This window comes from Oryzias latipes, chromosome 3 (genome assembly GCF_053564925.1).
Source record: "Oryzias latipes strain Hd-rR chromosome 3, Olatipes_Hd-rR_3.1".
Classification (NCBI taxonomy): domain Eukaryota; kingdom Metazoa; phylum Chordata; class Actinopteri; order Beloniformes; family Adrianichthyidae; genus Oryzias; species Oryzias latipes.
In genome coordinates this window covers 38,878,276-38,899,807 of record NC_136239.1, presented here as the reverse complement: position 1 = coordinate 38,899,807, position 21,532 = coordinate 38,878,276, and the positions used below count along the sequence as shown (strand labels likewise).

The 21,532-nt window shown below is 40.7% G+C and overlaps 1 protein-coding gene across 8 annotated transcripts in view; it reads right to left on the bottom strand.

Moving 5' to 3' along the window:
- The window catches only part of mtss1lb (MTSS I-BAR domain containing 2b), a 64,602-nt gene extending 43,388 nt beyond the window's left edge, over nucleotides 1-21,214 (bottom strand). For all 8 annotated transcript variants that reach the window (XM_023953708.2, XM_078945334.1, XM_078945337.1 and 5 more), the window contains exons 1-3: nucleotides 20,573-21,214; nucleotides 1,196-1,257; nucleotides 979-1,052 (exon numbers count right to left, since the gene is read on the bottom strand). In XM_023953708.2, coding sequence (XP_023809476.1) covers nucleotides 979-1,052; nucleotides 1,196-1,257; nucleotides 20,573-20,659 — 223 coding nt within the window. In that variant the 5' untranslated portion in view covers nucleotides 20,660-21,214. The remainder of the gene's footprint in view (nucleotides 1-978; nucleotides 1,053-1,195; nucleotides 1,258-20,572) is intronic.
- Nucleotides 21,215-21,532: the final 318 nt, after the last annotated feature.

Genomic DNA, 21,532 nt, shown 5'->3' with positions numbered 1-21,532 from the left:
GTATGAACATGTCAAGAAGTTTAAGTCACTGCACAAAGATGGGATTTGAAACCTTAAACCTTCTCACATATGAACAGATCAAAGGTGATGCACCAAACCCGCTTGAGGGACTGCAGGTTTGGCACTTTTTGTGCAAAATGTTCATCAACCAATTGAACCAAGCTCCCCAAATCTTCAATCAGACATAAATATGCCAAACATGTTGTCAAAATTGAAGATATTGCAAATTCCATCCCAGGATCCAAAACTTTTTATCAGAAACTAAACGTTGTAAGAAATTCTTTCAGGAACAGCTTTGGAATTTGTCACAAAAAGTACCATAGGTGTGCTGGAAACACTTTCAGCAGTTTGGCAGTACTACTTACAGGACAACTACAAGGACTGGTTGCTGATGTCTCAGCAGCTTTACTACTGTGAAGCTGTGTTCACACCACCCTCAGCAACGTCTGTTCAAGTGACTACTTCCATTGAGAAATCTATGTAAGCCCGCGTAAATGCACCTTTTAGGTTTCCGCATTCAAAACTCGTACATTCAACCTGTGACCTGTGAGCACTTTTGGGCTCAAAAACTGCGACCATTGAAGGTGCGTTACAAGTTCTACCTGGTCGAACTTTAACCAATCCGGAACTTTACTTTGGTAGTTTTGTTTTACAGAAGTGCCAACCATTGGAAAATTGATCATGGAGGAGAAATTAATTATTGGGGTTTGTGCCCAGTTAGAATTTGATGACACCAAGTCTTTCATGTACGGGAATACAGCTGTAAAAGGCTAAGCCTGGAGCAAGATTTACGAGATTTGCACCACTTTGACATTTCGCACCAAGTCTTTTCCAACTGTAGGTGACGGACATGCGCTAGTAAACAGTAGAAAAAGAAGAGGAAGCCCCTCCCTGCTTGTCTGGATTGCAGCATCGTCCGCTTTGCTTTTTTCAGAGAGAAAGTTGGTCTTTTTGTTAGGGCACAAACATTTCACCTACCTCTGGTGTTTGTCGCCATGTCTGCCACCTTCTGAAAGGCATCCAGGAAGGCCACAGCCGCCAACACAGTGGTTCTGAATGGATGGAGAAGAAACACGTGAGGATGAAAAGCAGGGGATTATCCCAGAGTGTTGAAAAAGTGCAGCTCTGATCATTAAGATATCGCTTATCTAGGCACGTATTTATGTTCTGCTGTTTTGTCCTCCACAGCGCTTACCGGAGCTGTGAATGCAGCTTGGTGGCCTTGGCGCTGAAGTCCTCCCACACTGGATAGGAGCACTGTCAACAAAAACAAGGCACAATTATGCAGAGTTCATTCAGTCTAGAATAAATAATAGTGAAAGGACACGAGAACAGTTTTCATTGTTAAACACTCAAACATGTGAAGCAAACCAAGTGGGAAAACACATTTAATTTCCACAAAAGCATAAACCCACTCAATCATCCATACATCTCCACACTGTACCCTTCCCCCCAACTTTTACCCTCCCTTAATCCCCACCCCAATACCCCTCCTCTCCTCCCTGTGGCCATCTAATCCATCTACAAAAAACGCACACACACGGGTGTGCACGCAAACACACAACAGCCACGGGGAACGCCGCGTCGGACGAGAACAGCCAGGATCATTAACACGATTCCAGGCTGAAGCTGTTTGTCTGATGGGAGCTGCTCGCCCATCCTCCCAGCAGGTCTTCAGCCTGGATGACTGCTCCATCACGCCGCCCGCATATTAGGTTTCACTTGATCCAGGTTAACCCATAACCTTGGTAAAGTGCTCGACAATTGTGTGTGCTGCGGGCGGGGGTTCCCATAGAAGAATACCAATCTGAAACAATAAGAGTGATGAAAATATGAAGATGAAGGGGGCTGGAGTGCAGTAATAGTTGTGTGTGTGTGTGTGTTTTGGGGGCGGGGTATCCAGTGAAGATGTCAGACTGGCACAGGCGGTAACGGCTGTGAACTCTTTCATCTGGTGTGCTTGATGTGGCTTAATTTAGTTTGAAACCACCGTCCTTATTTCCCCCTGGTACCAAACTGAGGGCTGCCCCCTTCCCAACCTAACACACATACTCACAGGACACACACACACACATCCATACACACACAGACGGAGTCTCTGAAGAACCCCGCAGAGCCCAACCAGCATGGATGGGACATAACGCATGGGCCTGACATGTCATTAGCACATTTGTGGCCCATGTTGTTGTGTGTTCGAGTCTGACAGGGTTTATCCTGGCATGTACTTTTTACACTATAACAGGTGTTTCAAGGTTTTAAGGTCGCACAAGGCTGCTGTGCATTATTTAACCAACAGAGTTGGTTAAATCCAGACAATTAAAAGGTGTAATGAGAATACTTTAGTATGTTCTGCACTATAAGGCGTACTAGAAAGCCTTTAAAGTGCCTATATCCTCTTTTTCTTAAGCCTTTCAGAGTACAATATGCCCATGCCTACGATAATTTGTTACCTTTGGCACACTAAAGAACAATGAAATATGTGTTATTTTCACAGCTCATTATCCTACTTAGAAGTAAGACGACTCGATCTCTGAGGCTCCGCCTTTTGGTACTTGTGGGTGCCGCCTACATTTCATGACATAATCCTAAAGTCAGCTGCGGCAGTGTGTCTGCGTTTCGCCAACGAAAACAAACAACATGCGAACTTTTGCAAAGATGGATGTGAATATTGTCGTATAAAAGGAAAGTGTGTTTGCCAATCACTGCTAGCTCCATGGAGGAAGTGGGTGTGTGTGTTACCCTGGGGGCGGAGCCTGCAAGACACACACCCCCCTGGAAGGGGCTGTTCCCCACTTTGTGACATCACAGTGTGAGAACCCTCTCATTCTAAAATAAGCAAAGTAATTTGTTTTGGTGTCATATACTTCCAGTGATTTTCAGATAAGGAAATTCTTTTTAGCAGATGTGTTTCTTTCAAAAGAGCATTGTCACATAAAGGATGTTTTAAGAGAAATCAAACCCTTTTTATTTGTAGATTACTATTTACTGATGTATTTTTTTAAAGTCTAAGATTTGGCTTTTGCTTTGGTATTGGTGTCATTTTAAGCACCAGATAATAATCTCTTCTGTAAAGATCCTGAACGCTTCCTGTTTAAAACCTGATGCCTGGCCGTCTGGAACAGGGAGGCTGCGGTCAAAACTGCTGCTCTCACATGGTTACAGGTCTTTGTCAGTCATGTTAGCCGAGGGGCAAACACATCAGCATGTGAGAGACTCGGAGCTGGAGTCAGCGGCTGTGTGAAAAAGCTTTAGGTTTGTGTAGTCTTACATCACCACTTCCTGTGCTGTGAAGGCCTCAGCACGGCTGGCGTGGTCATGGAGCTGTCCATTGCTTTGCCAAACCACAAATAAACTTTCAAGAAACAACAATCCTCCAACATTCTATGAGTCCCCTTTTAGAGAGGATCTAACAGACTAAATTGACAGCTTTGTGTTAATCTCTTTCATTTTCCTGCATATCCTCCCTTCCTTCCTGAGGTTCTATATTCCCACAGCACAGATAACAGAATATGGTTTAACTATTCACAAACAAAACATTTATATATTCAGAGGTACAAACTGGTTGGGGCCATTTGATTACTTTCTGTATTTTGCTTTTTAGGTTGTATAGTTCCTGTACTTATCTTTACTTCCACTCTGTTTTCCCTACTTTCAGAGTGTGTTGCTTTCTGTCAATTGCCAAAACTGATTCTTGTTATCATTTTCTTTCTGGAGTATATAGTCCCACTGGTTTCTGTTTGCACTTGTCAGCTCAGGCAGTGTCTCATTGAGTCTCCGTCCTTCTATTCCTTCATCCTCAGGGTTTTGCATTATTTTCTTTAGGTTTTTGGGTCTCCACTTTTGTGCTAAAGTTCGAATAAAGTTATTCACATTCTGCTTGATGCTTTATGACAGTCTGGCAACCTGTCCAGGGTGTACCCTGCCTTTGCCCGCAATTGGCCGGGGTAGGCTCCGGCAGCCAAGAAAGGAACAAAACGAGTTTAGAAAAAGGACGGATGGATGCATTCTCCATCATCTGTTTATTTCATCAAATCCTCATTCTGGGTCAGTACCTGCAATACCCGTCATTTTTGGGTCTTTGGAAGAACTCTGGAGTGCTCAAGCACAGAGAAAACTAGTAAAACCACACAGGTTATTTGTGTATATTAATTGTTTGTTGCTTGGAGTTTTCATGTGGAGTTGTACCTGCTTGAGGTGGCCTAAAGAGGGTGCCAAACTGAGAACCTCTTCAAGAGGTCAAAACAGAGTAATTAACCTCTTATGGCCCAAGCTAATACTTGAGCTAACCCTTTAGTCACAGGGCCCCAGTTATGCAGAATTAACTACTGTGGTTATATACCTCAAAATGTGATGTCAACACATGTGGACATCAGGTCTGAAGAGGTTAATGGACAACTACCTCATTATCAGGCAAGAACGTATTTTGCTTATTATTTAAAAAAGAAATTGGACTACAAGATCCATATCTCACATGCTGAAGTACATCTGCCTTTGGTGTTCTCAACAATCAAATGTTTGTGTTCTTTCTTTCTAAGAAACATTTTCCTTTTTCTTCCTTTCTGAAAAATAAAAAAGTGTTAGACCAACTAGAGCATGGTGAAGAGGCTGATGTGTCATCATTCTGCCCATTAATGGTTGCACAAAGTTACACAACGTTGAGCAATTCTAAATGCTTCAAGTGGAACAACGAGGTCATTCCAATAAAAGAGAACATTTGATGGTAATTTTAGTTCTGTTTTTAATTTCACTACTGCATTGGATGCATTGGATTTATCCTTTGTTTAAGGCAACAACAAAGGTATTGATCACGGCCATTAATGGTACAAAGATGCTGACTCCCTAAAAAGTCCAATTCCGATCTTCTTTTGATTTATTTTCAAAGCGTTCCCAGTGCTCTGGCGTTTTTAGGCAAAATCAAAAAACCTGTGTCGTTTTCTAGGACATAGTTTCTGCAGAGTGGCAGGCGTTCATTACAAATTCGGCTCTTAAACGTGGGCGAGACAGTTGATGCAGAGCACCCCTACCCCCCCTTCTCTTCACCCAAAACTGAGAGCTGTCTGTTCAAATGCTCTCCCAATTATAGCCTCTCTCATCCTCATCCTAACTTTACCAGTGCAACAAAAATGGCGAGGAAAAAAGACGATCTAGTCATCTACAAGTGGATGCAACACACTGAAGCGTGGAAGAAAGCTTGAGGTCCACCCAAAGTTTTTTCTACTTCAAAGGAAACCTCTGTTTTTTTTTTAAAACAACATTTTTTCATCAACAATTTGAATGAAGAAATAGTCAGAAATGCAATTTTAGGCTTAATTTTCTTAATATATATTCTCCACCATCCGAAAAATGCAACAATAACCTTTGCAATTATTCATGGTGGGTCTTTGGATAAAAACAACCCAATTATAATGTGTAGATCAGAATGATGGATATTCAATGCTGCTTAAACAACTATTAAAAATGAATTGGGTGATGTAAGTGCTTGTTTCATTACTAAAACTCCAGAGTTACAGCATTTTCCTCATTATTTGGCCAGTATTGATTAGATAAAATGTGAGCTTTCTGAATGTCTTCTCATGCAAAGAACATTTTTTTAACGTTATTGACACAATGTCTTACTAGTAGACACAATTGGTGCAAGAAAAAGAAAAAAAACGATGCATAAACTTTGATTTATCCCCCATTTAAATCCAGCATTGCTCAGAGATCTACTTTTCTTTCCTGCCAATAAAAACTCCTAACATGAGGGGATATATAGGCTATTTTCTCTTCACATTCTCAGTTTCAGTAATCCTTCATTTTTAGCTGGTGATGACTCCAGACTCTGGGGTGCTTTCAGCGGTCCCGTGGCCTAGTTCTCATCACACTCGTCCACCCAGTCTGCCCAACACTCTATTGAGAGCCCCAGTCCACCACTCACAGCACTGGACGAGGAGCTTACTGTCTCTTCTCGTTCTTTTGTTCCTTTTGTTACCCCACAGCAAGACAGAAAAACAGAGGAAATCCAGCAGGAGAGACAGGGGGGGAAGAGGGGGAACGGGGGGAGGCAGGCGGAGAGGGATTAGATCCATTTTTTCTCTTTTGCTTTCTTTTTTGGTTGCCAGTTCAAACATTTACTGAGCAATGCAAGGACCAAACAAAGAGGCTAATTTCACACTGCTTCATCTGCATAATTGACTGGCTGTGAGTTTCTACAAAGATGATCAAAGTCATTTATCAAAGATAGAAATGGATGTTTCCATTGTTCACAAAAGAAAAAGCTACTCTCTGCCTATTGGTCTCCGAAGAAAAGAAAATGTGAACGGCATGTACAGAAGAATGTCTGAATACCACTCAATCTGAGAATAAATGTTTTATTTTCTCATTAAACTGTTTTAGTAGTAAACTATCTAAATGCCTTTTCACAGCATTTCAACAAAATTGCCATTTGAAAAAAACAGCAAATGCAGAATTCTGACTTGAAGCTAGGGACGTCCAGATCAAATTTTTTTTGCCCTGATCCCAGACTGAGGCATTTGGTTTATAGAAACTTCCAATACTGAGTCCCGATCCAATACGAAATAATCCACCTAAAAAATATTAACAAACTCAATAGAGATCCAGTTGTTTTCTTTGTGATGGCGGCCGTGGTGCAGCGGTAGGCCGGTCGACCCATGATCATAGTTGCAGATTCAATTCCCGCCTTGCACACCCATGAGTTGAAGTGTCCTTGGGCAAGGCACTGAACCCCACCTTGCCTAGGTGCTAGGAGGGCACCTGTGTTTGGCAGCAGCGCTGCCACCAGTGTGTGAATGTGTGTGTGTGATTGGGTCTGTGACTGTGAAGTGATTTGGGCCTTGTAGGTATATAAGTATGTGCCATTTACCATGATGACTGCGGTCTCGCAGTCGTCGGTGTAGTGTACAGCTCCACTTGATTTTATATTTACTTTTGCTGTGGTTATTTGTGTATATTAATTGTTTGTTGCTTTGCATTTTCATGTGGAGCTGTACCTGCTTGAGGTGGCCTAAAGAGGGTGCCAAACTGAGAACCTCTTCAAGAGGGTTCTACCACTACCTGGACTCCAAGATACAAGTTATTTAGAGTTTGTAAAGTTCACCTCTTTTATGGGCCCCTTTAAACCATGTTTGTTCAGTTGGATCTTGTGAACTTTGATTGACACTAAAAATGATTTGTTTGGACTAAATACCTGTGCTCTTAGCCATGATTACCAGGTCCATCCCTCTCCTACTGTTATCAACCTTCTTTCATCATTTCTCATTTCACTTTTGTAAAGCAGCTTTAACAACCAAGCAAAAATAGTACAACTATCAACTAGAAAAAATAATTAACAATTAACTAGTAAAAAAATAGGGGAGAATTAGTCATGTGGAGAAAGTTTGGTGACTGAAGCTATTGAATCTTCAGAACTATTGATCATGTTTGATTATATTTGATTCATATCTGCATTTTAAATTCCAAAAAAAATAAAAACAGAGATTATTTTCAAAATTTTTGTTGTGGCATGAATATGACCTTGACGATTCGGGACTAACTCATATCAAGGTCAACATATTGGTTATGTCCAAATTCCCATCCCTACTAATGGCAAAAAATTCTATCTAGTGCCCTGGATTTTAAAAGTAGTTTGGAAACCATGCTGACTGCTTTTTTTGTTTTTAAACGGCGAATATGACATCACTGATTCCACAAAGTCAAAATCTAATTGATAGGAGTGTTTTACGTCAAATATTTATCAAATTTTTCAACGTCTTGCACTTTGTAGACGGTCCCTATGCAGCCATCTCTGCTGTCTCTTCATTTGATTCTCAGTTTTAGAAAAAGGATCTTTTTTCTTTTGGAAGTCGTTGTTTGTGTAAAGACACACCAATAGAACACTTGCTGTCAGTTTTAAACATTGATTTAACGATTTATTGAGCCCAGAAATATACACCGCTGATCATGATAGTAAAATAAATATCCAAGGCCTGATCGGGAAACAACATCTGATTCCGATTGAGTCTGAAACGACGAGATCGGGCCTGAGTTCTGATCACATGATTGGACGGGGAGATTCCTGCTTGAAATGAAAGAAAAACCAACACTTACTCTTTGAAATATGGCTTTCTGAGAGCAGAATTACACTTGTTTACATGGCCCCATTATTCTTATTCACATGAGGTTGAGTTAAAAAACACAAAGTCAATTCAACTTAAAAACAAAACAAAACACACATTTGCTTTAGAGGAACAGATTGAAAAAGAAGTTGGACAGAAGCGATAGGCATTTGGGTTTTCCACCCCAACCCTACATTCATCCACCTGCCAAATCATTGTGTAACCTCACATTTCTGTGTAAGACTTTGGTTGATTTTAAACATAACAGCAAATAAACTGAATATTAGTAATATATTGTTTTTCTGGATGAGTACATCCAAAAATGATAGGAATCAAGGATGCTTTGAGGTTGCAAATATTTTGGCTTAGAAATCCAAAATCCAGAATACTTTACATTGGGGGGTTTGCTAAACTTTTGGTAAGACTTCAGGAAAAACTGAAGTATTTTAGCATGGTAAAAAGGTAATGTATGCTACATTTAAAGTTCTAGTTCTGCATTAATTGTGAAGAGTAAGGTTGTATTCAGTTTAGTAAAGTCTGTTGGTCCAGACCGAGTCCGCTTAATTTGGTCCGGATCGAGTCCTGAATACAGACCAAAAGCAAGGAAGCTCATCTAACGTACTTTTCTGTTTCAAACCCAAGCTTGTAAACAAATGCACATGACTGAAGATCTCTTCAGTCATTGGCCAGGAATTATGAGGGCGGGGCAAAGCAAAAAAAAGAATGAAAGTCCTATGCTTTGCAATCCTTGTCGAGACACCTTACTTATTTATAGTTCACTCACCAATTTCACATATTTTGTTCACCAATGTTTAGCGCCTGTATCAACGTCAAGTCCAACACTATTTACTGCAAGGCGGTGACTGAGGAGACGACAGCTAAGGACCAGAGTCCACTTGGGTGCACTTAGACTGCAAATTTGTTCTGGATTACTGGGGAAACTAAATCTGGTTCACTTTAAGCAAACCAAATGTGTCCAGTCTGAATATACCCTAAATTTGAATCTAAGTTTGGTTTAAGAAAGACATCATGAATCTTCATCACATGACATCCATATACCCTTTGTCTGCGTCAAACGCTTTTTCCTCCACATTGGCCGGGTGTTTGTCTCCAAGGTAAAAGTATCAGCACGACAATAATGAAAGTGCATAATTGATGAAGTGTAGCTGTTAATTTCAATCTAAACAGAGGGATGGGAGAAAAGAGCAGACCATCTGTGTGTTGTTGTGTCACTGTGCTGTAAGGCAGAAGCTCATAAACGCTCCATCAGGAAAACATCTGGACTGTCTGTGCACAATACTGTAACACCAGCTCTCCTGGTTACGTTTCATTCACCATGACACTCACACAGGTTGCTGCAAATGTCCACATTAGAATGAAAAATCACTCATGGAAACAGAGTTTCATTTTTCGATAGTGAAGGCCTCTGCATTTAATTTCACTTTGTCTTTGTTCACCCAGACAAAACAAAAGCAAGAGAAGAACACGAACATCATCTGAATGACCCCTCAAAACTCAGAGGATTAGCTTATGAAGAGCAACAACGAAGACAGCCAACACTACTACATCAAACAACAGACAGTACTAAACCACATATTGATTGAGCAGTCTGGTAACTATGGAACAAGTAGACGGACCATAGTTTAGACCAGTCTCAAGCAGTTCTCTTAAGGGAGCTAAACCCATCTAAAAATATGACTAGTTATGATAGCTTTGTTTGCCAAAAGACAGCAAAAATGAAAAGTACTTTAATTCATAATATTTTAGCATGGAAACACCCCTTTTTTGAAAGGCCTCCAGGAATTAATACATACTTTGTTGCAAAAACTATACTCTTACACATGTACCATCAAACTATACATACTGTCAAACTCATTGATTCGTACTATCAAACTACTACATACTATAAAACAAATAAACACGAATGTATTAAACTCATGCATATATATTATCAAACTCATATATACATACTATCAAACTCATAAACATACCATCAAACTCACTCATAACTCTTACAAACATTGAATAGTATTTGTGCAAGGTTATATCAGTGTTTGTAAATGACTGTAATAGTACTTTTATAAGAGCATACAGTAGTACAGTTTGTACAGTAAAGCATTTATTATGTCTCATACAGCCTCTCGTATTCATTTTCAAATCAACTAGTGAAAATTCTCATTGAAGTCTCTGATGGTCTTTTGAATCGTTCTATTGGCCGACAGAATTTGCCAAATAACGTCTCTCTACTGTCTATGTGTTTGAATTGATTTCATCTGTATTACAGAACAATCTTTATAAACCCACTTAGACTGACTAATATATATATATCTTTTTTTACAGTTACACATGTTGTTGACAATGTGACACAATTCATTCAGTGGTTATGAATCAACATCGTTGCTGCTAACAGTGCCTCATTTAAAATGTCACCAGGAACATGTAAAGATATTAATTCTGTCACTGCTGTATGTGTAAACACGTTATTCAGAATATTACTTTAGCTAGAATATATGTAAATTTTGAATATACATTTAATTGGCTGGGTGGAATAACTTTTTTTAAGAAATCCCAATTTTAAAAATTGGGTTATTGACAGTTCCTATAATGTTCTGCCCCAGAATAAACTTAAGTTTTACTCAGCTTTAATGAGCATCTACCTCTGACAGATTCCTTTCTTTCCTGTTTTTAAAACAGAAAACCATTTTCATAAACTATAATGATGTTGGAAAAAACTACAATACAGGAAAAGTAGAAATAGGTTTGGGAATTTCCTTCAATTCAATTCAATTCAATTTTATTTATATAGCCCAAATTCACAACAACAGTTGTCTCAATAAGATTCGTACTGGTAATTGTAAGGTAAACGTAAAATCAAAAAGGATCATAAATGCATAGAATTCATTAGGATAATACTAAACTTTAAATACAAAAACTAAACTAAACTAGACATCCCTGCCCTTCTCCCCCTTCTCGGTACGGAAAAACTCCTAAAAAACCGGATTCCGGAAAAAACTGAGAAACCTCAGGGGTGTCCACATGAAGGAGGGATCCTCCCCCAGGACGGACAGGCGATGTACCAGAACTCATAGAGAAGAAATAACTTTTCTAACTCTACAACTACATATTTAAAGTCCAGCAAATGATCTTCATCCAGATGAAGTTGGGGGACAGCTGGGGGCGCAAGACGAGCCGGAGACAGGATCCACAGCCTTGATTTATAATGTTTTTTCTCAGAAAATAAATTAGTTAAGTCTGTCCAAACACTAACCCAATTGTGTCATGATTTTCTGGATTTTTTATGTCTTTTTTGTTCTCAGTAGCTATGACTACGCCCATTCACCTGTGGAACCTGTAGAGCTGTCACAGCTGGTCGCACTTTGCTGATTAGCCAAACAGTATTTAAGGAACTCTCTGTCTCTTCAGTGTTAGCTTGTGTTATGCTTACCTCTCTGTGTCCATGGTTCTTAAAGTTATTTGTTTTGCTAATAACTTCTTGGGATGCTGTTATATCTTTGTGTGTAATTCTCATCTGCTTATCTGACTGAGAATTTAGTTGGTCATTATTTTAAAAAAGTGATCTCAGTGGAAAATACAAGCTTTATTTTTAGATACCTTCATACTTTTTAATATTTTTTTAGCTGATCTTTATTTTGTTTTCATCTGTTTAAGTCTAAGTATTACAGACAGCTGTTTTCTGAAAGCCTGAAGCTTGTTTGAGAAGCACAGAAGGAAGCGTATGACAGTTTATGATTTAGTTTTGGATGTTTCACTGTCTACTGTTGGGTTCTCAAGTCTACAATAACACTAGTCGTCTACAATGTAGCTGATTTAATAACCTCTACATAAACTAGTTGCATGAAGCTTTTCCATCAGCCCAGCATAAAATGATGCCACATAATGAGGAGTGCAGCATTATTCTGTGTCAGTGACCAAATCAGTGACCTGGCTCAGCCAAACTCTAAATCTCCTAAAAGCACTCTCAGATGTTTTAGAATGTGAACAATGATGTGATGCAGTGACGTGAGCTAAAGTGTTTGTGCTGCTGTTAACCTTGGCCACCATGAGATGAGAATTGTTCATCTTCTGATATGAACCATCCAATCAGGAAGTATGTCAGTGGCGCAGAACCACAGACTATAAAAAACAGGCTGTACTGATGTGAGGAGTAGTTCTGTGAATCCAGGCCAAATTCTAAAGTAGTTTGAAAGAACTTCTCATTTAAATGTACTTTTTACTTTTACTTAAGTTTTTTTTTTAATTTACTTATTTTTTTACTTAACACATTCTCAGATTTTTCAGAATTTCATATGAAGGCATGAATGATGTTCTGCATTGTTCCTTTAAGGACCTGCTCAAGATGTCAATGGTACATTTGGAAGTAGTGCTGCATTCCTAAGATCACTAACTCGTTGAACTAGAGAAAGTCAAATTCATTGGGTACTCCACTGCGGCTTCTGTTTTTAGCACCTCCTTGCCTTTGTTTCCAACTAAACCATATGGAGGTGAACACAATTGACAGACACCAACAAGAGCCCAGACCAAACAACATCGCAGAGCACCAGATTTGCTTCAACAAAGCTGCCCATACTAAGGTGGTACACAAGCGTGACGTTGGAACAAACAAGACTAAACGGAAGAATAAGTCAAATTAAGGCAAGTTATTTTATTGGCTAAAGACCCTTTAGGCATCACGTGATTCCTTCCATTGATAAGTTATCCACACTGGCATTATTACCATGGCAACCACAAAGAGTTCAGATTGAAGTGATTTGGTACAAGCTTTCAAAAATGAAAAGAAAAGTTGTGTCCACTGAACTTTGCACAAGATGCCATCTTTGGTCGAGATGTGATTTCATGCTGAACTTCTGAATACAAACCCCTATAAATTTATATTTTTATAACTACACTGCTCACATCCCCAATGTTAGACACAAATAATTGTGTGCTCTTCAGACAAATACAATTACCACACTTCTATCTGCTGTTACGACAGATTTGGTGAAAAGGAGCACAAGTGAAAAGATGCCCTTAAATACACTGAAGTTATATTATAACAGAAGCAACAATAACCAAACAAAACTGTTATTTTCAGGAACAGTAAGACAAAAGAATCATCCATTAATTTATCTTCTGACGTTTTATCCCTTTCGGGGTCACGGGGCTGCTGGAGCCTATCCTGGCCACTTATGTGCGAAGGCAGGGCACACCCTGAACGGGTTGCCAGTCTGTCGCAGGGTCACAATCACACACCCATTCACACTCACACCTATGGACAATTTAGAGATGCCAATTGACCCATGAAGCATGTTTTTGGATGGTGGGAGGGAGCCGGAGACCCCGGAGAGAGCCCACGCATGCACGGGGAGAACATGCAAACTCCACACAGAAAGGTTCCCCCGTTGATGTTCTGTTTCAGGTCCCCCAGTGTAACCGGGGGTCTTCTTGCTGTGAAGCAAGAGCGCTAACCATTGTGCCGACGTGCAGCCTGCAGACAAAAAAAAACATAACCTGGATATAGAAAAACCCCTGACTTTTTTGTGTTTAGAAGACAAAATCCAATAGAACTTTATAAAAACCACCAAGTCTCACACACACGTGTGTTTCAATGTTATGTAGGTCACGAGTCTCTTTATCACGTTGCACCAGCATGTAGTCCTAAAATATATTGATCACATAAATTTAGTCACTTTGCCTTTTAGCCTACATTAGGTCCACATCAGCAGAGGTCAAAGCCGCTTTAATTGAACTTTATCTCAGCTTTACTCAGTTTTAGTAAAATCGTCATACTTGATCTTCATTTAATAAAGAATCACGGAGTTTGTACGCTTCCCATTTCATGAGAGCAGGTAGAAAACCTCTACAGAGCATGAGGTGCTTTGAAACATTCTTTTACAAATAACCAGGAGGATATCGATTTTCCACAGTCAGTCTTTTTCTGTGCGCCGCAGCCGTTCATACTGATAAATGTGTTTTACAGTGAGCAGCTGAGTTTGACGTGAAGGTTTTGACAGACCCCACAAAGACTTCACTTAGTGAGGCGGCCTTGGCTCACTTCCAAGCAGCCCCCACCTGTCCCATGACCGGTCCCCATTCATCTGAGCCGGCCCTAACGAGGCTCCGGGCCGAACCACCTAAAAGGTTTTACCAACTTAAACGAGGAAGATGCTCCGTTGTTCGCCCTGACAGTGGCAGGATACACTCAAACCAAAATAAACGTTAAAGTTTGCAGTTTGTTTTAAAACGAAATTATCTCAAAGCAGTTTTTTCAAGTAAGTTTTTGGTCGCTTAGTTAGAAATAAACACTTTTTATCAGTCATGATACTGTTTATTCAAATCACGTTAAAAAAAACCTCATGCCTAATAAAAACAATTGTTTTTTTCCCTATTTTTAGCTCTTCTTAAATTTCCATGAACCTGCAAACAGAGCCTTTAAAACAGAGAGTCACTCTGAAAATGTTAAATTTCCTTATAATTTAGACGTCAAAGATTTTATTTAGCAAAAAAATTAGAAGTGGGATGAAACTAAAGCAGCATGAAAGTACAGACGCCACTTGGATGAGCTATCTGTCGTGCAGATGAAGACTTCCGGCTCAACAATAGCTTTTGGATGGGAAGTTCCCTGGACCCCACAAATACAAAAGAACAACAGAGTCTGGACTGACACTTCTGCACAGAGCATCTTCAGTTCTGCTGAATGGCTTCGTGTCAGAGGACATAATTATCACAGCTTTGGGAGGGATGGACAACAATAGCCAGTGAGAATGTTTGCCTGTTTGCTGATAGTTTTCCTGGTTTTAAAACACACAGTTATATAATAAAACCTTCTTCGCCTCTTAAAACAACTATGCTGCCCCTCAATTAATGCAAACATTTTTTCATTCTTTCTGTCTTATAGAAATCCAAAACTAGGACTAACAATTTGATTTTGATTTAAAGAATAAACAAATGTCTACATAAACTACCACATTTTCCACACAATAAGGCGCACTCAAAGATGACAGGGCACCTTATATGCTGCACTGAACGGTGAGCTTTATGTATGGATTATGAAATGAGGATGATATATTTTATGGATGTAATTGTGAAAAGGCTAATGCAGCTAACCTGTAGCGGCGTTGGACACGTTTTTAACAAGTTTGGGAGTGACAGGTAGGCTATTGTAAACATTGTTCCTCAATGTACCTAACATGTATAGTGTGTTATCAACAAGTTCTAGCATTAATGTGAACGCAGTTCATAAAGTCTGACAGACGTATTGACTCATCTCTGGCTCTTTTGCCTCACTTAAAGTGCCTTATGGTTTGGAGTGCCTAATATAAGACATACGTTCTATAATAAACCATTCATTGACGAAAAATACAGTATATTTTTGTTGTATTTTTATCCAAAAAAGTCATTCTAAAGCAATAAACTGTTAGCTTTTAGGTCACTTTGTTTTACATCAGTGTGATAAATTGCTTTGATTAAGAATTTACTTGGTAAAGTTGAGTGTTCCTGTAGGGTATAGATTCTGTCAAATCTAAAACAAGCCGTCGCATAGGCCTACAGGAGAAAACTGGAGAGTGTTTTTCCTCAAAGACCTCCTCTGCACTGACAGTTGTAGTAAATATTATACACAGGACACCTCTAAGTTTGGCTGAAGCTGACACTGTACCCTCCAGCGCTGAGGTGAACAGAAATAAACCTAAAGGTATTTCTGGAAATGTCAGATGTACAAATGCGTCGAACATGCACACGGGTCTCATGCTTATGTACTGAATCGAGTTACTCAGACTCTGACACGACCAATATAAGCCACATAACAGGGAAGTCAATTTCATTCAACATTTTCTGCATAGAATTTTAAAATGTGAAAAAAATCAACAAGACCTAGCAGCCTTTACTTGAAGAATCTATTCATAGCAACAGTTAGAATAATAATACAGCAGGCTGTCTGCGACCAGCTGGCAGTAAGCATGACCTCTCTTCATCTTCTGTCCCTTCAGTGACCTGTGTGTGAGCGTAATTCAATAAAAGGTTGTGAGACGGAGCCTCCAGGGATGCACTTTGCCAGAAGAACACACGCATGCGCAGAACAGGCCGCGTGTGCAGCTTGAACTCCCGAGGAGAGGCTCAACCATCATTCAAATCACTTCAGGTGACACTTAACAGATCAGACACGAAACCAGGAAGAAGCTCTGCTGACGGGTTCAACAGGAAGGGGAGAGCAGCAGAAAAAAAAGGGAACAAAAAGTGCTTTCCAAACACAGAATTTCAACTGCTCACAGTGGAATTCAATAGCAAACAGTGTACGAACCCACGTTTAAAACCTGGAAGCAGCACTTTTTGATATCTTATCTTAAACTGACAGCCATAGAACAGAAGCAGACAATTGTGAATTCGGAAGATTTTATATTAATCTGTATCCAGTGGCGGAGCTACAACATTTTATGTGTGGGGCTGAAGACTTTGGAAGGGTGGCGAATGAGAACAGCCGAGTAGAAAGCCAAAATACCTATTTCAAACTGTTTGAGTTATTATTAATGGGTTTGGCTAAGCAGGGGGCTGAGATCAGTCGATTTAATGCACAGGGGTGTAGCAAGTAATTTTAGGAGCTCAAGATTTCATTTGAACGTATTACTTTTGCTATTTTTGCAATGCTTAAAGAAACTTTTAATAATGATGTAATAGTAATAACTTCTTAATCGTTGTCAATAATGATATTAACTTGGACTCAAACATTGAGGCGAACGCTGTCTGTCCATGCCTATGTCACTTTTAAATACCAAAAATTACCTTATTTTGGCTCTAATCATCTTTTCCTAAAAACAGTGTAATTTATTTAGCATCTTGTTAAAAGCTAAATTAAATTTTTTTTTGGTATTTTAACGCATCATCATTACATCTGCATATTATTTCATGAAATCGCGTTTATCCATTGGCAATTTCTTACATTAGTCTTACCATAGCCTTTTTTTTTTACTTTATTCCTAAAGACCAAAGAAGTAAAACATTTCTGTGACAAACGGTGTCATATAAAGCTAGCTATAATCACTGATTAAACGCACATTGTTTCCAGTTGATGCTTCTTTGAAGAGCTGGTGACTCAACAATTCTCATCCACTCACAGAAGTTCTTGAGCCTCTGCTTGAGGAGTTCATCCGTTCCACATTAAGACTCAAGGGGAGTGTTTTGTTTGTTTTTTTAGGACCAGTAAGGCTTGCCCATATATTTTTTTGTGTACGAGTTGGATCACGTAAACAGAAGAGCCAGTACAGTCCAAATGAATAATGGATGAAAACAGAGACAGATCAAGATGAGACCAACTATCAGACAATCTTCAAGCTTCCAAAAGGAAACAAATAAACTGATGTGACAAATACAAGCTGTACAACAGAATGCTTCTGTGGGTTAAATTCTTTCTTGGATATGTAGTCTCCTTCAGTGAAGTGAAGGGCAAAAACAGCTGAACAATTTCAGGTTGTTAGTTTGATTTAAGTTGTTTTCATGCAGCTTCTTTCATTTCAAAACAAAAGCCTTCTTGATTTATCATCTACACAGGCAAAGCATCCCATAATAAGGCTGTGAGAGCAAACCCCTCCATGCTTTCCAAAGAACTCAGTAAGTTATCTGCTGCTAATTTGCAAACACAAGTTGACTGGAGTCAGATAGTCGAGTCAGAATTGACTCAACAAACTTTGGCCAAACGTATATTTACTTCAGTGAAACTGCAGCCTATTTCCCTCTGAGAACAAGACACATTTCCGTATTTTGAAAGATTTTTGGAGGAGAACTTATAAATGGTAGAAGGCCCAAAGCGCTTTACAGTCCCAGTCCCATTCACACACACATTCACACACTGGCGCCAACCTTCCCCCAGAGGAAAGGTGGGGTTCAGTGTCTTGCCCAAGGACACTTCGACATATGGGCGAGCAAGATGGGAATCGAACCTGCAATCTTCCAATCTGTTGTTAAACCCAAGACAAGCAGCAAGCCATACCCCATGTTTTCAAACTAAAATGAGGTGACTTTCACATATTTGGTCTGAGGTCTTATTTTATTGTAGTGTGAAAGGTAACCTAAACAAAACAAAAAAAACCTCTGGTCTGCATGAAAACAAGCCTCTCTGTTCACTTGAAAGTGAACCCTGGTGTGGTTGACTACAGTGAGAATGCAATAGGATAATACAGATGAACAAAGAACAGAACTGAACCAAGGCGATTAGGGCTGCGCAAAGAAGCAAAATCTGGCAGTTTGTATAAAAGTGGGAACAAGCTTGATAATGTTCCGTGAGACATGACGGTGTGCCGAGGAGGTGAAAAGTTTTACAAATTCAGGCTCCTTCTGGTCAAAACTTGTTGTAAGATCTTTACAAATGGTTTAATCCGCTCACCAGTAAGAATGTGGACCAAACCAAAGAAAGGGTAAACATTTTCAGAATTCCGCACTCTTTCAGACCCAGTCTCGTGGACCCTCATCGTGTGAAAGTTCCCTGAGACACCAAAAACTAACATAACTTTACAATGCTTATCACAGGGGATGTGTATATAAATAACCAGCGATAAGTGAAGTCCGTTAATCAGGATTCCAGATGTTTTCAGGCTGTAAAACTCTTTACTACACACTTTATTCACTTTTCTCAGACAGACAGGAACAATTTCACACTTTTCTCTCTTGCTTAAACTCTCAAAGTTCAAACTTTTTATAAAAAATAATTGTAGGATGAAACCAAAGATCAGATCACAATCACAGATTTATGTAATTTTGGAAAAATTAACACATTCTCTACAGGAGACACATCATGGAGATTGATTTATAAGGTTTACAGCCAATCAGGTACAACGTGCAGTGTAGAAAAACAAAAACAAAAAACAAGTATGCTAGCAAGATGGCAAACGCTGCAAATGTGCAAGCCCTGCAACATTTAGGTTTCTGGGTTTGAATTTGGCTTTAAGAATAAATTAACTCTCTTTTCGCCACATGATCCATCCAGGATGGACACACCCCCTCCCACCAGCTGACAACTGACTGAACTGCAGCTGCACTGACCTTGAACTGAATGAAGTATAGTCTACGCATTACTAAATGTGGGAGGCTCCAAACAACAAAGGAGCCCTGGGAGATTTATGTGGACGTTCTGATCAGGGAGGAGAGTCGATGTCACGATGATCACATCATCAATGTCCGTACAATCAGGGGAAAAAAAAGAAAAAATGAGAACTGACAATGGCTGCATTTTTGTGAAGCAATTTGAGAAATTAAATAAGAAACAGGAGTTTGGTTTTAAAAAAACCTCTTGCTTCATGTGTGGAAATATCAGAGCTTCTGCTGGTTTACTTCCCAGTGGTTCCACCTTGTTAAGATGAAATCTGACACTGCTTTAAAAGCTACAAACTTAATAAAACCAAACTTCAAAGAGTTTTATGGGGTGTATATTTTTTCCTTTAACACAACAACCGTGCATTTGTAGTCTGTATAATTCATCATCTATGGGCTTATTAATAAACAGGGCGTGATTCTGTGCATCTCTGATCTGTAATTGAGTTTAATTAAGTAAAAGCTCGGATTGGGGGGGGGTCTCCTCTGAATCTGCTGTAATGACAGATCAGATGGTTGCAGATGTTTGAGAAGAGAGGAGATGAAGGAAAGCCATGGAGGGCTGGGAGTTTCTCTGCTTCAGTCTTTCGTGAAGGTGTTCCACACAGAGGGCATTTAACTCAGTACAGGCCGTCAGACAGAAGCTCCATGGAGGCTCGCCGTCTGACGGCTGCGCGCCTTCTCACGCCTTCAGTGTTTTCCTGGCAGATGGGCCTGACAGAAAATCAATGACGCGGCACTCTCGAGGAGGACACGAGGGCTCGGGGCTGCGCGCACGCACGCACGTCTCCACCTTTCCAAGACACAACAGTAAATGCTGTCTTGTGGGAAAAGGAGGCGAGGAGCGCGCGGCTTTCATGTGTAACCACTCCAGCGGAATGCGCCATTCCAGAGCGCAAAGACATCAGCTGCATGATCCACGCAGATGACGCGGGGACGCATCCCCTCATCTGCGTGGATCAGGCAGCTGAGCGGGGATGCGTGGAGCTCCACGTCTGACAAAGAACGGCTTCCAAATGTGCGGCTTCTCTGGTTTCTGCGTAACGGAAACGAGGCGCACAACCGCAGAAAGCGGTTTTCTCACCATATGAAGGGTGGGGGTGGGGTGGGGGGTCTCAGACTGGTGCTTTGACGTTTTGCATGCGCAGCCAGGGGGGGTGGAGGAGGTGGTCGGTCGGGGCTCAAAGCCGCTGCATCATTGTTTCTACAAATAGCGGCAGTCATTCCATTTACATGTTGTAAGTTCAGATCAAATTTCTGCGTAAAAACCTGGATGTGCGACATTCATCAACCTCCAAGCCACCGGCTCCATGTCGACGAGGATGCGCATCCCATAAAGCACATGTACAGAATAATGAGCACAGATGAGGGTGGGGGGGGGGGGGGGGGTTCATTTCTTCTACCTTCATGTCGTTGACAATCGCCTGGAACAGACCCCCGAGAGCCCCGCATTCCTTCTCCACGGTCTCCATGTTTGCCAAATCCACCATTTGGGCTACCGGAATTTGCAGGAGCGCACAAAAACTGCGCTATAAACACCCAGAAAAAAGTAAAAGAAATGAAAGCAAAAATCTATTTCCACTTCTTCCTTCTTCTTCTCCTCCAAACTGGGCTTCCGACAGCAGAGGATGCAGCAGGAACAAGAGGATGAGGGAGATGAAGGGGTGGGGGGGAAACGGGTTTCTGGATGGCTTTTCACAGAGAAAAGACCCTCTCTCTCTCTCTCCCTCTCTCGGTGACTCAGTCAGGCGGTGGGCTGGTACCGTTCGGATGGTACCGGGGCGACCACGCTCATCTTGGCGCAGCTAGCGCTACGCAGAGTCGGCGGGGACGCATGTGAAGGCAGCGCAGGGAGAGCGAGGAGAGACTTGACGGCGTGCGCGCGGACCCGTGCACGTGCGTGTGTACACATCAGAGTGTGTCTGTGCGTGCGCGCATTTAAGGCCGGCAGTGATTGGTGCAGAGACGGTGGGCTCAGCCGTGCGGGGAGAGCAGCAGAAACACGATCCACGCAACTGCAGCCAGTCAAAAAAAAAAAAAAAAAATAGGAAGGGGTAGGGGTCGACAAGCGTGGATGGTCTGTCACATGCCGCGGCCAAGCGCGCGCGCACACGCACGCGTGGGGGGTGGGGGGTGCAACAGGCTGAGAGAATAAATGTCGAATAGGTTTGGAGAGCAGAATCAGTCAGGAAAAAAATGGCACCTTCTGACATAAGAGAAAGGTTTGACCTAAAAACTAAGAATTAGACTGTTAACCATGTCAGCTTCTCTGTTATGTGCAACTTTTCCCAAATCCACCTGTCAGGATTGGAGCTCTTTTTTTCCACTTGTCTTCATTTTCTCAGATAAAGTGTTCAAATTGG